Source organism: Heliangelus exortis, chromosome 1 (assembly GCF_036169615.1).
Source record: "Heliangelus exortis chromosome 1, bHelExo1.hap1, whole genome shotgun sequence".
Lineage (NCBI taxonomy): Eukaryota > Metazoa > Chordata > Aves > Apodiformes > Trochilidae > Heliangelus > Heliangelus exortis.
In genome coordinates, this window is record NC_092422.1 from 89,319,239 (window position 1) to 89,335,666 (window position 16,428).

A 16,428-nucleotide genomic window follows, 5' to 3' on the forward strand; every position below is an offset into this window, starting at 1 on the left:
CATTTGTCAGGCTGTAGCGAACAGAAAGGAAACCATTGGATACATTTGGCATTCAGCTTTCATAAAACATTTTCCGAAGTGTCCCGCAACTATTTACGATCAAAGTTTAATCAGCATGTTGTAAGAAACAAAATATTTTAACAGATCAAGAACTGACAAATTAACCTGTAGTGAACCCTAAATAATGGACATCTTAAGTCATGGCTGCTCTACCATACTCTGCCATGATTTAGAATTATTAAAAGTTGGGGAAAAGACACATAAAAAATTGGTATAAAACATAAAGATGGCACATGTTTTTTTCATTACGTAAAACTAGAGATTTCTCTAAGTGGTCTCTGTACAAGTGCCCAAAGCCCTATTAGAGATCAACAAACTGGCAGTTTGTTAACAGCTGAAAATACAGGTTGATAAATAAGACACAAGTTATTTGCATATTTTACTGATTTCAAATCAACCCTTTTCTCTCATAAAAGAAGAACTTAGCATAAACATTGCCCATGCTCTCCCTGGAAGTATTCAAGGTTAGGTTGGATGGGATTTTGAGCAACCTGCTCTAGTAGGATGCGCCCCAGCCCTTTTAGGGGGGCTGGAACTACATGGTCTTTAAAGTCCCTTTCAACACAAACCATTCTGTGATTCTTTGATTCTATGATCTTTATTTTTACCTGATTAAATCCACTGCTCTAGTTGTTGGACAAAGGGTGTATGGGGGGGAAAGTAAACAAATGAAGAAACACAGTGGAGGATCATATGGGAAGGCTGACTGTGCCATTAAATAAATCAGCAGTGTGGCCTTGTACAGAAAGTTGTGTAAATCATCCCTTATCAGAAAGGCTCTCTGCAGATTTAGAAGGCACTTAGGACAAGCCATGAGAATATGGAAAATCTTTCAAGCATGTTGAAAGATAGAAAAGTTTGAAATTATTCAACTCAGGGTCTGAGGATGAAGAAACATGATATAATTACTAAAAATAGAGAGTCTCACAAAGTATCTGCCTCATCTCAATATTGAGAAAAAGAATACAAAAAGAACAATTAGGCCTTTTCATAAAACAGTAAAGCATACTGTGGCCCTTGTGGTCACAGGTTTTAGTAGCACCCAGGAGCTTTGAATGACATGGAGGAATCTGGACATGAATATGGATGAGAAGACAAGGCATAGCTACAGAAAAAATTGCCAACTATGCAATGTAAAACTGGACGCCTGAACCTCTCAATAGTTTACCAAAAAGAATTAACGTGTAATGTAAGACCAGAGGGACCTCAGTGTACTGCAGGAAATAACCAACTAATTGAGAGTCTTTCAGGCAAAGACTAGAATGAGTCTGCTGTGAAGGAATACTATTGTCTGGGTATGTTTCCAATAGACTTGAACAAAAACTGGATTTTTTTAAATTTCATGAGGATTCTGTGATATCAATATTTGTTTCGTCCTAAACTGTGATGGAAAAATAATACTAGTTTTCTCTGAAATACAAAGTTTGAAAAAAAAAACCACCTATCAGACATACTAAAGTTCTCAATTTCATTGTTTCCATACAAATCTCATTTAATACGACATCTGCAAAACAAAAGGCTTTATGTCAATTTTAAAAGCATCTCCCTGTGTTGATACAATTCCTTGTGGGAGCTGTAATTTGGGTTCTCCTATTTTTCTGTGTAAACTGGTGTATCTCAACTGAACATTTCCTACAACAAACTAATTTTATTTTATCTTTTTACAATTTAAACTTAACAAGCATCTTTAAAGTCAGGGTTTTCAATCAGAAAGGAGAAAAAGTTTTTCTGCAGAAATTCAGTTTTCTGTTCAGAAACATTTTTGTTGGCCTATTTCATGCCTTTCCTTTTAGTTAAATGACACATTTCAGCTAGACTGCAAAGCAACTTTGATGTAAAAAAATACCCTTCAAGTGAGAGGAACTGTAGACCCCAGGGACCATCACTTGACAGCATGAAAAAGGTCAAAAATGAGGAATGGGGAATAAATAATGTTGAATGGGAGTTAGCCAGATCCTGGGATCCAACTGTGGTGAAAGTAATTAAGTATTGCCATTGTTAAGGCATTACAATAGAAAATAGGAAATGAGCAGGGCCTGCGATGGACTGTAGTGACAAAGGCATTTTTCTTCAGTCACCTTTACATCAGAACATGAGGTTTCAGCAAGCTAAAAGTAAATACAACGAAGCTATCAGAAGCTCAGGAAGACCTAATATGGGTTTGTCTACGTGGTCATCAAACAAGAGCATTCCCATCAAAGATCTGCCCAAGATAAGGACATGTTGTACCAGTATCTAATGAATAAGAACAGAGCTGCTTATCTGGGATAGCAACATGTTTATCAAGCCACCATAATGAACTAAAAACGAATCTGGAATTCTGTGCTATTTCAAGGAATGCTGATAACTGGGTTTTTCTTTTAATGGCGAGGGCGTAGTCAGAAAGCTTTACATATGATGTGTTGAGTTAAAGGCAAAACACTTTTCTCACAGTGCTAAATTTGTATCAAATATATTTAAGGCTTCAAGTGCCACCAAGTGAAAACACAGTGTCACACATCCCTGTCAGTGTATAGGTCTAGTCTAGTAGTTTTGACACCCATGAGGAGGAGAGGAGAGGAGAGGAGAGGAGAGGAGAGGAGAGGAGAGGAGAGGAGAGGAGAGGAGAGGAGAGGAGAGGAGAGGAGAGGAGAGGAGAGGAGAGGAGAGGAGAGGAGAGGAGAGGAGAGGAGAGGAGAGGAGAGGAGAGGAGAGGAGAGGAGAGGAGAGGAGAGGAGAGGAGAGGAGAGGAGAGGAGAGGAGAGGAGAGGAGAGGAGAGGAGAGGAGAGGAGAGGAGAGGAGAGGAGAGGAGAGGAGAGGAGAGGAGAGGAGAGGAGAGGAGAGGAGAGGAGAGGAGAGGAGAGGAGAGGAGAGGAGAGGAGAGATTGTGGGAGAAGTTGCACAGCCTAATGACAAGCACATATCTTCTGTGTGATCTTTTCCCCTATTTATCCGTGTTTTTTAAAGTCAAGGAATGAAAGAACCAGGCGCAAAATAAAGGTTCCTTATGTCACCAGAATCTCCCTGGAAAGTCTGCCATGGTGGTAGAGACCTGGACAGGCAAGGCAGGAGTGGACAGACAGAACTCAGAAACACCTGAAAACATGACCAGAGTCCTTCTGAATGATTTGGTCAGGTGATAAAGTCCTTGGGCTGTAAGATACCTGTAATTATAACAATTAATAGCAGTTTTGATCTCATCCTATTCAGGACATCTGCATGTTACATTTCATCTGCACACCACTGTTCTGCTCAGAGATGAGCACTTATGCAATTCCTACTATTTTCTTTGAGTTTCTGAAGGACAAGACTGCCAAATATTTCTCAAGAAAACAGGGATAAAATGGCATTAGTTATTCAAATGTGATAAAAGATAAATTGCATATTTCAGCAAAAGCAAAGTTTTGGATGTGTAAGATTCTGGGAGACTGCAGGGCTGGTAGTGCCAGTCTGTTCCTTATGCCAAACAGACTAAATAAATTAAAGGCAATTTGGTTGTGAATTTCACATGACAATTTATTTCCATTTGATACTTCTGTTCAAAGTGCTTGGAAATGGGCAGAAATATATTTGCTTTGCGTGGAGCCAGTCTATGACTGCTTCTTTACTTCCAAACTGGTTTCACTTCCAAACATAATTTCTAAAATAAAAAACAAGTACAGTTAAAAATTAAATTGTCTTCACCAGCTGAGTTCTAACAGGCAGGTACTGCTTCCTCCCTGAGATCCTGGGCACGCTAAATCTCTGATTTTGGCTGCAATTTTAGCTAATGTATTAAAGCCAGCTATAGAAAAACATAGGCAACTGAGAAAGATTTCAAAGGATAAATACACATTTGAATTCAGTACATATACTTTATGAAGAAAGCTTTTACATTTTAGTTTCTTTATTTTTACATGCTAAAGTATTTAAATGAAATAGAGGCAATGAGTAAATGAAAGAAAACGCAAATAAAGATTTACATTTGTCAAGTAAGGGAGCTTGTCCTGATAAGCAGAAAAGAATATTTAAATAGATGAAACAGGAAAAAAAAACCTATCCACTTCTTGGAAAAAATATAAGCACGTGTAAATTGGTTTAACATTTAAGTTCACTGGTTTCTCATTATGTTTCTGAAGATCTGCAAGGATATTGGGGTGTGGAAGGGAAAGTGAAAAGATTTATTAGCAATTTGAAATGACAAGTAGGAGAGAAACAAGTGAGCTTGGTGAAGTGCATCCATCAATGAGCCCAAAATGCTGGATTCTGAGTATGAGTGAGACCAGCGGGTGCACTTGGGTAAGACAGCGCTTGGATGAGGAGTGATCCCAGGGGAAGCACAACAAAGTGGATGATGGCAAGGAGAGCTGGTGCAAGGACATGCCACAGTTGTTTAGACAACAGACAACAGACAAAATCAAGATTTTGTTGTCTCACATATGTCTCCTATGAGTAGGTGGCAGAAAAGGGAACTCTCAAACTCAGCCTATCAAGTTTGATCAATGTCAAGGGATGACAGCAACAGAGTAACAAAGAACGGCAGGTTAAATCAACTAAAGTCTCTCTTAAAATATTGTTAATGCTGAGATTGGGAGGGAATGGTAGACTGTTTAATCTGAGCTCTGATCTCTTGAGGGACTTTTCCTGCAAGACACTAGTTTATATTGTCCATCATGTGCAGTGTGTTTTGTTCCTTGGTGTCCTGGGCAGAGGAAGGAGACCCAAGGGAGCAGTCTGAGCCTGGCAAACTATAGGATGTCGAATATTTGCACCAGCTATTTCAGTGCTATTCAGGCATCATCAAGAATAGGCACCTCTAAAGAGCAATGCAGAGGGCAATGTGGTACTGTTATTTTTAGAGACAATAAAGATGATAAAGGTTTTAACAAGGAGTGTCCTTCCTATTTCAGCAATATTTCCAAGCCAATGGCTCCCCTAGGAACGTGCCCCTTATGGACATAAACATTTCATGCCTATCTTAATGAATCACTGTATTTTTCCTCTGCAGATTTGCCTTATGAGCAAGCCAGGAGATCAGCATGGACAAGTCACACCCATGCCAGTCCTCAGTCAAAAGGTAAAGCACATCTGCATATTGCTCACCTGTGGGCCTGATGCACATCTGGTGCAACCTTGGTAGCCTCTGAAGTGAACTGCTAGGAGTTACCTCAGCTTTCAGTTCTGGAGGTTTTTCAGGTGTGCCTTGTCTGCAAAGCCTGCTAGCTGTGTACTTAGTGGAGTGACAGGGGCATCCATGTCATTTTTGAACTCAGGCTTCATCAGTCCTTGATCCTATTGCCTTAATAAAGCTAAATCCTACTGTGACCCTCATTGAGGGGTGAGAAGCAGGAGTCACAGGCCTGTGATCTATCACAGGTTTGGTGACCACCTTCAAGATTGAAAAAATAACTACATGGGCTTTTTTCATTTTCAGCTACTCAGCCATCATCCTCAACAGTTCCCAAAACAGAAGACCAGCGTCCTCAGTTAGGTGGGTGTAATTTTGTTTGAATTATGCCTGAGTATGACAGTGTTGATCATGATGAGGAGGACCTACCAACTAGAAGCAAATAGCAGCATCTGATCTGACCACTAATGAGATGACCACTAATGAGATCTCCACATAGTGACCACTAAATCCCCAGATGTGTATGAGTTGGCTCTACATCTGGATCTGAGATGGAGGTTCCCATGGTCATTGAAAGTTGGTTTTAGTAATGTTTAATGTCAATTACGATCTTGCAGAATGAAAAAGCTGTTAAGCAAAGTACCTATGTACAGTTTGGGTACAAAGGTGGAAGGTAAAGATGTCACATATGCTCCACAGTAGTTGAAATGCTAGCAGCTGGAAAATAGGCATGAGCAAAGGAAGCAAAATGGTTTACAGCATACAGAAATCTACCTGAACCAGGGTCCTGAAATTAGACAGGAAAGTGAGAAGGACTCTTAAACCATTGGGAAACTGAGGAGAAACCAGAAGCTTAGGAGTTTTTGTAGACAAGTGGTTTTGCTAAATGGGTGCATTTTGTATTTGCAAAGCAGATAATTCATTGGGTAGGACATATTCCCTTAGTGTGAACTAGGCTGTGCTTTGGGCAGGTAACTAGAAAGCACTACAGAGATTCTGGGTCAGTTATGGCTTTTGTTAAGAGCAAAAGAGTAGAAATAGGAAATAACAGAGATTTGGAAGATATTGTTAGCTCAGAAGACTCTGAACCTGTGTTGATCACAAGGATTTCAAATAATTACTCTTGTATTTGTTATAGCTAAATAAGACACTGCATCTCCTTAATTCATATGCATGCTGCCTGGGAAGTATTATATTACTTTTTGTCCAAATAGCATTTTATATTATCTGGTCTTTCAACCATGAGAATCTTTGAAGAAATGTATTCATTATTTGTGTAAGTTCTTTCCACCATTTAATGGTTTTGTGTGAACAGGTTATTTAAATATATAAGGATTGTAACCTGATCTTATCCTTGCCTGTAAAACTGGTGGCTGTTTGAGAGCAGTGGTGTGCAGACGAGGCAGCCCAGTAATAGGATCATTCATTGAGAGGCTCCAGGCTGTGCTTACAGCCAATTGCTTTGACTTTTGTACGTAAGCCGCAGCCTTCCCTTTTTCCTGTGGTATTTCAACGTAGCCCAAAGTAATTTTTCATTTCAGGAGGGAGTTTCCTGAGGATGACATAGAGATGGTCCCTGGAAGTGCTCAAGGCCAAGTTGTACAGGGCTTTGAGCAACCTGGTCTAGTGGAAGGTGTCCCTACCCCTGCATGAGAGTTGGAACTGAAGATGATCTTTAAGGTCCCTTCCAACCCAAACCATACCATGATCCTGTGGCTGGCACAGGTTCTCCTGAAAACCCCAGCTGCAATGTTCATACAGGGGATCCCTCACTGTACTCCAGTCGCTAAGAATAGACCCAGCCACATCACCCAGGACTAGCCACACATTTTCATCCCTCTTCTGAAGGCTCTTTTGCCACAGAAAGTTAGCAGTGCTCGGGCAAAAGAAATGTGGCCTCACAAGAAGAGAGGCTGCTGTCCTTCATGGGGGCCCTCTCACCTCTGTGCCTCTGAGCCCTGACATACTGCAGGGGTTGATAACACTAAAGGGTGCTTGTGTGTATGTGTATCTTATTTAAGTAGTAATCAGAATACTTCTGGGCCAAATTTACAGCATGTCTGAATATATATTTCTTCACTCTAATGCAGCACAAAAGGCAAATGTGTATCCTAGCAATTGTTCACTTGCACAGCCAGTTTTAAAGGGAAATATGCAACTATTGTGATGCAGAGAAAGGAACTGCTTTCCCCAGTGCTGGACCTGCTGTCCCCTCATGTGGTATATACTGTCTCTTCGAAGGATGAAAAATAAGACGTGAAACACTTGATGTCATTGTTATCTGATTTGAAACCTTTCTTTTACAATTTTGTAGATCCGTATCAGATTCTTGGACCGACCAGCAGCCGACTTGCAAATCCAGGTGAGAAGGGATATTACTGTTTAGGAGGGTCTCTATTCACTGCTAGTGTCCCCACTCCAGCTTTAAGGCCAGGCATGGAAGGTGATGTGACTGATTTTACTGCTTCTCAGTATGACTTGGTGGGAGCTGATGGTATCCAAAGTGATGCTATTCAAGGTTTCTAAATTTGTGACATAAGAGTAGGACTGAGGTCAGAGATTAAGACACATAAACTCATGTACCTTAATGTAGGTGTCTACATATGAGCTAGGTCTCTTTATTTCCTACAGTATTCATTTGAGACATAGTTAATATAGCCCTCTGTAAAGGGCTATTCAAATCATCCTGGAGTAGATGGTTTCATTCAATCAGTCACATACCTCATTTGATATATTTGAACTCACCATGTCAATAGTTCACTTCAGTTGCCCAAACAGCAGGATTTTGCTAAGTGCTGTAATATATCCCATGTGGTCTCCAGGTACGCCTCCAGAAGGCTATGAGTGTTATACCAATCTGTGTCATTTGTGTCGTGGATTATGATACTTACAATAGAATAATCTTTTATTCACAATACAATGTTATACTGACCTTGAAAAATGTATATTTTGGGGATAAGTAACCCAAACCAGCAAAAATATATAGGGAAAAAACAGGAAAGCACAATCTATGTGCAAAGAATAATTGGATTAAACACTTCAAAAATGTTCTCCCATTTTAAGAAGAAGGCAATGCTGCACATTGTGGACAGGGGCTTGTAGTATATTTTAGCTAGAGATGAGGAACCTTTTGGGGGAGTTAATAATACTGATTGTGAAAGTGCAGATTTCACTGTTGCTGCTCTGAGTCCACAGGACACACTGTGGCCATACACCACCATAATCAACATCATAATCTGCCACAATGGATTGACATTGTATGTGCCACTTCCTATTTCCCTTCTTTAACAGCCACAGGGCACAGTGTTCCTTGTTCCACATTACAGGTCTCCTCAGACCTCAGCAGTCATGTTTCTTTTTACAACCATACCATACAAAAAACCATACAGCTTTTTAGGCATGAAATTGCCAAAATACTGGTCCATTTCCTATCACTACTTCCAATAACATCAAACAATTCTAGGTTAGCTTACTTTCCAAACAGCTTTGCATGAATAGGAAACCAAATAAATAAGCATTAAGAAGAGTATTTTCCAAATGGCCTAAGGTAATGGGTGATCTTAACTGAAGTGGGGGGCTACCTCTCTTTAATTTTTTGGCAAACCATAACTTGCAGTTTTGTCAAGTGTCCATTTGGTAGCCTTCATTCCTGTGAAAGACACTAACGCGGTCTGGATTGGGATACTTGTTTAACATTTGGATATGGAATTCCTATACATTTTCCTGTGCGTTACCATGTTTTGTGTGTTTATAAGTTTGTGAAATTACTCTCTCATTAAAAGGAAATTGACAGCAACCATTTATTTTCATAGGACTGTATATTACATTTGGAAGGCAAGTGTTTATGTTAGAACATGTGTTGGATTGCTTATTCAAAAATTTGTGTTTTGTCCAGTGCTGAACTGTTTATTGATTTTCAAAGGCTAATCCTCTTGTTATGTTTCGTGTATTAAAACTTGCATGCCTTGCTCATACCATGGATTCTTTTGTTTGTTTGTTTACTTAATGCATGTTAATGGAACAGAAGAAATTCATTAAGGGCAGTTTGGATAAACATAATTTAAAAGAACATGGGTTTCAGTTGCACTGAAGGATAAACTGCTAATGGATTTCAGATGCTGCTCTAACTTGGTATTAGAATTCACCACTATAAGATTTCTAAAGAAAAGTTTGTTTATTACACTCACATATCTGGTTTGGAAAAAAAAAAAAAACCAACTGATTCCTGGTCAAAGATGTACTTAGAAGTTAGCACATACAAGCTGGTTAGCAAATTCTGCTGACATTGTGCTTGTGAAACAGATTGCCTTACAAGCTGCTTCAGCTGTATTTTGCATCATTTCAGTGCTGCTTTATTAAGAAATGCTAAGCTTTTAACATGAATATCAGTGGCAAGGCCCTTTCAAATATACTTTCCATTGCTTAAAATGGTCAAATCTAATTTCTGTAACTCTGGGAAACAGACTTCTGCAAAGTTGACAGCAGACTAAAAAAATTTTTTTAACATGAAATTGGCAGAGGAGGGAGGAAAAAAAAAAAATCAACATTTTAAATCTTAGCTTTAATAATCATTTAAACTCATTTGACACAGAATGATGACAAGAACATATTTTATGGACCTTTTCACTGTTCTTGCAAATGTTTTTCCCTAAGATTGTATGCAATGCAACAGCAAGCTAATAAGTTTCCGTTCTGCATTTCCCCGAATGCTGCAAAGGGATGATATGGTTTGGCACGAGCCCAGCTTTCTCTAAACTTCTCCATTTTATGTAGGCTTATTCCATAGCAGAGAACATTTAGTTGCAACATAATGCTGTGAGAACAAGCAAAATGTTACGCAAGTGAAAGCTGTTTGTCCTGAACTTTAGAGATTAGTTTCCTAAATGAGCGCTGTATTATTTCCCCATCGGTTGTCTGCACTGAATGACATTAGGTAACCATTAAATCTCCATGCGATGGCATTCTGGCACTCAGAAGTGGGAAAACATGACACATATACCATTATCTCTGCTCTTTAGGATTTCTTGAGGCTGGGAGAGAGGGTACTAGTTAAGAGTAAGAAGCACGAACAGACATTGGGAGGTTTCCTAGCTGGGTCCTACGTGAGAGCCTGGAAGAACTGATGATGTCTTAACATCCTTGAGTCACTAGTCCTGACACACATCTTTTGTCTCTGCCTGCAGGGAGTGGGCAGATACAGCTCTGGCAGTTCCTGCTGGAGCTCCTCTCGGACAGCTCCAACTCCAACTGCATCACCTGGGAAGGCACCAACGGGGAGTTCAAGATGACCGACCCCGACGAAGTGGCTCGGCGCTGGGGGGAGAGGAAAAGCAAACCTAACATGAACTATGACAAACTCAGCCGTGCGCTTCGCTACTACTACGATAAAAATATTATGACTAAGGTTCATGGTAAGCGCTACGCCTACAAATTTGATTTCCATGGAATCGCTCAGGCTCTCCAGCCTCACCCCCCGGAGTCATCCATGTACAAATACCCTTCAGACCTGCCCTACATGAGCTCCTATCATGCACACCCTCAGAAGATGAACTTTGTAGCTACCCACCCCCCTGCTTTGCCTGTAACATCGTCCAGCTTTTTCGCTGCTCCTAATCCATACTGGAATTCACCAACTGGAGGTATCTACCCCAACACCAGGCTGCCAGCTGCTCATATGCCTTCTCATCTTGGCACCTACTACTAAGTGGGGAAACAAAGAAACACCATAAAAAGCAAACAAAGACACTTCCCGCTGGGATACACTCCCTGATGAATTGTAAAGAACTCTATTGGAGTACACGAATTAAAAGTGCCTAAAGAGACAAGTGAAGGTTTGGCTGGGAAAAAAACACAGTGAAAAATAGATGTCAAAAAGACTCTTTGTAGTAGGGATTTAAAGGAGATATTCGAGAAGTATTAAGATACTAAAATGTAATGTATATGGGCATCGACTCCGTGGACCAATTAGCAAGAGACTATTGTAGGTAAAAGCATGAAATGATAAGGAAAACCTGCAAAAGCCAGTGGTCTTAAAAAGTTGATAAGCTTATGTGTAAAGTTTGATATCTTGTTAGTGCAAAACTGGGACTATACTACAGCAATATAAGGATAAGTCTATAGTGACCTAACATACAATATATGAATCATTACAGAAGAGAGGGGAAGAAGGGGGAAAAAAATAAAAAGACAAAAAAGCCTACCTGTATTTAAAAAAATCAAAACATATCAACAAAAGAAACTGGTTTAGTGTGGAAGCTGATTTGGAATATAACAACATTGTTTTGGTTAAAATTAAATGCATGCCATTCAACAGGGTGTTATCAGCTATTCAAACTGTGAAGACAACCTAAACTTTGAGATTCCTTGACAGTATTACAGGAACCCTGAGCCAAACATTGGAAATGAGAATGTGCTGAAGGGCAAGTGTATGATAGTAGATCAGAGGCCTGCACCTGACAGAGGAAGCAGAAAAGGAAAAGAGGAGGAAAAAGGTGGTGAGAATGGGAGAAAAAAACCTTCTTTACCAGTAGAGACTGAAGACTGAAAACGTAGTAGTGTTGGGACTATGAAGAAACATTTGTTTGAACTTGTGAAACATATTGCTCAGTATCATACCATTCCCAGTATTACAGGAGAAAGAGACTTGATTTTTGTAGTAATAAAATAAGTGAAAAAAGGGAAAAGCAGAAGAATTCAGAAATCAGAATATGCATCTCTTTAAAAAGAAAAAAAAGAAAAAAAGAAAAAAAAAAGTAAAACTGGAATTGTGTTTGGTATTTAAAAGTTACCAGTTCGAACCTCATCATTATTAAGGGAGTTTGTTTTCTATTGGTTAAGCAAGAGACAACCCCTGACTGCCAAAATCAGAAATCATTTAAGTATTTTTGTTAGGCGGGCGCCAGTTTTTCTTTATCGAGTCGCGAACGCTGTGCGTTTGTCAGAATGAAGTATACAAGTCAATGTTATTTTTTCCTTTTTATATAATTATTATATAACTTATGCATTTATACACTACGAGTTGATCTCGGCCAACCAAAGACACAAAAAAGGGACAATCAAAAATATTGTGGCCTTGAATTTTAACTCTGTATGCTTAATGTTTACATTATGAACATATTAGTACTTAGAATGCAGAATGTATGCAATAAAATAAGCTTGGCCTAGCATGGCAATTCAGATTGACACTGTAGTTTGCATTTGCATTTTTAGTGCTTGACACACCTATCAGATCATCTACTCACTGGGTGTAAATATGCTAGGGACTTTATTTTAAAACATGTGACATCTGACAATAATGAAAAGGTAGGACCAAATAGCAAAGCTTAGACTAAGTTCAAAGTGGACAGGTGCTGTGTATCTTCTTTGCCAGACATTTCTACTAAAATACTCAAAGCCCTTCTTTAACAGTGCCTTGCCATTCTTACCTTGAGCTTCTTTTGCCCAGAGGTTGCAGCCATGCCCAAGTCTTTGGCAACTTTATGGCCAAGATTGACAATGAAATGTTAATTGACATCTGTTCTTCCTCAAAGGAAGAACTGACACACAGAAATTATCCTTTGTTGCCATCAGATTATGCAACATAATCTTACCCTGAGATGTATTTTCATACTGAATCATATGTTGAATGACCATGCCCCCTTGCTATTAATACATATTGTATCATTATTAGTAAATAAAGTGAATAATGAATAATTTCCATTATTCCTCACTTTAGAACTGAGTGTATGGTAGCTTCTTAATTTGTTATTGCAGTCAATCCTGTCCTGGCTGTTTACACAAGGCAGGATGTTTTCTGTCTGTTCTAGACTTAGAGGCTTCCCACACTGCACCCTGGGCCCCAAAACTACATCTGGTGCCTAATGGCATGACTCCATTTTTTTTGCAACACCAGCTGAAGAACTGGTCTGGAAAATCAGCACTGACATTTATGAGTGTCCCTCCACAGCAGGCAGTGTTTACTGCAGAGACCCGAAACAGCTCAGACCTCCAACTGTAGCCCTCTTTTTTTTGCTCTTCTTTTGTCTATTTTTCAGACAAAATGGGCGTAGTATCAGGTTTTATAGCAAATGTCCCATATATCTGTTTTGTGGTGCATTAATGGGTGCTGTGCAATGGGAACCTGCTTGCCAGAGTCTGATGTTATGGGTGTCTTGGTGGCATTTTACAAACACAGGATTATATTACTAATGTTTGAGATTGAGCAGTGGCATCATAAGCCTTGTGATTGTTTGGGAAATAGGAGTTCTAAGTCTGTATCTCTTAAAAAAAAAAACCAAACTTATAGAAAGCTAAGAAAAACTGAACACTTGGAACAGTTTAGTCACTCACAATTTTAGAAAGCTATGGCAGGCACACCTACATGCTGACTGTAAGAATAATAGCTTGCCTTTCAGTGAAAATACATCTACAGATGCTTGCTATCTACTTCATGTGTACTTCCCAACTCAAAAAAACAGTGAGTGTATTGTTGAACCACCTTTTAATTAAACACTTAAAAATCCAGATAAAACAACCGTCTTTATTTAGGTTGGCAAGGACATGCCTGGAGGCCTCCAAAGCATCCCCAGTGCTCACAATGCTGCCTGCAGGTTTTCCAGATTGTGTTGCCTGGCTGCTATCATGTACAATGGGAACAACATCCTGACGTTAAGAGAAAGGGTCCAAATCCTGGAACAAGGATGGAGTCCTAGCAGATAGTGTGATGGAGATTCCTTATGATGAGGAGCAAAATCTACAGTAGGCCAGGGGTGAGCTCACTGGTGAACCAGAACAGGACACCTGTCTTAGGGCTACAACTTTCCACATCACTAGGTCCCAGCTTTCCAGGAGCATTGGAAAACCTGGATTTTGCCAACCAGAGGATAAAAAGGAGAGTGAAAGATGCAGAGTCCCTACTGCTGCTGCACTGGGATGGGTGGCTTTTCCACCTGCAGAGCCTCTCTACCCCAGGGGCAGCAGTCATCCCATAGGGTCTTCCTGCTGGAGGGCAAGACATCCCAAGGCACTCACAGAGGGAACATGGTGTATTTAGTGTCTGCTGCTCACTGCCTGATACCCAGTCTAGCCCTGCAACTGGGACCCTGGAAGACTGGAGTGAGGCCAGAGTTTTAGGGGCTGATTCCTATGACCATGACAAGGGATGGAGCAACTCTGCAATCATGAGAGACATTCATGTGAGGCTCAGCCAGACCCCAAGACCTCAGCTGGACATGCAGTCTGTTTGCCACTTAAGCATCTGGATGGACAACATGGCCTTGATGAGTTCACATTTCTACAGGTTGGTCATGTTGATAAATTTTGCTCAATCAGAACTTCTTTTAAAGTCAGTTATCAGTCAAGTGTCATACTTTATTATAGCACATTGAACACTGCTCTGAAAGTAGAAACTTTATTTTCCCTGAAATTTATATATATGTATATATATATATATATATTTGTTTACTTGCCTTTCACCAAGAAATACACATCTGACTGAGAAGCTACAATGTAACATGGGAAGTGACAGTGAGAAAAGTTTTAAAAGTAGAGTTAGGAAACTCAAATATCACCGTTCTTCAAGATACTTCTCCTGATATTAAATTCTTCTTAGAGTGTATATAAAAAAATGCCTTTGAAGGATGTATTTTACAGCAGTTGTACTGTGATTCTTAAGGGAAGAACAGCACAGCACGTCTGTAATGAATTCCTTCATTCCCCACACTTTTCCACATTCAGAAAAGCCCACGTTGGGTACCTCAAATGCCACATGCTTTTTAAACAGGGGAACACATGGATCCTCAGTAATTCAGACTTTCTTCTGCAAAATCTTCTTGCTCAGACTGTTTCTTACACAGTTAAGATCTAATTTTGAGATATATTTTTAATTACAGATACATAAAATAAGGTAAAAAAACCCAACACTCTGCCTTATAGTATATGTTTAATTGATTCCATGATCTTTTTCTGTGCCATCTGCTCAAGTTTTGGTGTCATCAGGGAAACAGCCCTGAGAATAGTCTCTGCTTACCCAAATCACTGTTAAGCACTGAATGGCATCTCATCCGTCCAAAGGATTCACTTAACTCATTTTTAAATTTTAACTGCTGAAGCAATCCTGACTGTCTGAGGTGGAGAGGGACTTCAGGTATCTTCACAGCAGATCCTGCCTGTCTTTGGTTAATGTTAATATTAGGGAAAATGGAATGTAGAAAATTGTTTTAAAATGTAATGGTCATTATTTTTTTTAAAAGCAGATATTTTCAAGAAAATCAAATAAAACAACCAGGTGGCTTAGGGTAGAAATCAGCCTGATACATACTTTCAAATCACTGGAGTTAGGACTTCTCAAAAGCAGGCTCTTGTGTTGTGTACCAGAATCTTGGACCATATTTATTTCATTGAGGAATAAGGGGCAGAATGATTTTCTATGCACAATCCTAGAAGAATCAGTGCGAAAGTCTACTTTGGAAACCCCATCTATCACCCTCACATAACTATTTTCTATTGTATACTTACTGATGTTTACTTAACTGTCTTCTCATTTGACAAGGTCTCAGCTCCAGAGTATTTCCACCCATTCCCTTAATACAGAGGGAACCCATCTCATTCTCAAAGAGGGTTGCTTGTTTTGTTTTGTTTTGTTTTGTTTGTTTTCCTGTGATATTTGTATTTTACAAGTTATTCTGATTATGCTCCCCATGTATCACACTCCAGACATCCTTGCCTGCCTCAATGTTTATGGCTTTCCAAATATTTGTAGTTGGTTATCATGCTCCCTTTGACTGGATGTTAGCCAAGTTTAGACATATTCCACTTCACAAACCTATCCCTCTTCTTCTCTGATAATTGTTAATGGGTTCTATTTTTTTTTTTTTAATGTCTCTATACATGAGCAGGCCTGATGTCTTCTGCTGTCTGAACTATTTCTATCTATGACTTCTTTCACTGCCAAATCCTTCCTGCTGGAGTCTATGCCTCTTCTCAGTCAAGCAGTTAATGTGCTTTTACCCTCATCTTGAAGAGACCCTTCACCCCTTCAGTTCTGAATGGACTTACACGTTCTTCTTTGTTTGGAACACTTTCTTGTGAACACAAAAGCCTCCCTTCCTTGGATCTTTCCACCAAAAAACAACTAGAAAGTTTTTTCCAAAATGTTGTTGTGAACCTGCTGCACTAATCCCACCAGCTCACCTCACCGAACTGTGCAGTGTTTATTTTGGCTGTGTTCTGTCTGTGTCCTGGTCAGACTGAAAGCTGCTTCAGTCAGAACATGGGTATCCACAGGGTTCCCAGTCTGTTGTTA

The 16,428-nt window shown here is 39.6% G+C and overlaps 1 protein-coding gene across 9 annotated transcripts in view; it reads left to right on the forward strand.

The window, feature by feature from the left end:
• Window positions 1-12,839, forward strand: part of ERG (ETS transcription factor ERG) — a 148,160-nt gene extending 135,321 nt beyond the window's left edge. For all 9 annotated transcript variants that reach the window (XM_071753036.1, XM_071753064.1, XM_071753028.1 and 6 more), the window contains 4 exons: window positions 5,028-5,096; window positions 5,454-5,510; window positions 7,462-7,509; window positions 10,331-12,839. In XM_071753036.1, coding sequence (XP_071609137.1) covers window positions 5,028-5,096; window positions 5,454-5,510; window positions 7,462-7,509; window positions 10,331-10,851 — 695 coding nt within the window. In that variant the 3' untranslated portion in view covers window positions 10,852-12,839. The remainder of the gene's footprint in view (window positions 1-5,027; window positions 5,097-5,453; window positions 5,511-7,461; window positions 7,510-10,330) is intronic.
• Window positions 12,840-16,428: the final 3,589 nt, after the last annotated feature.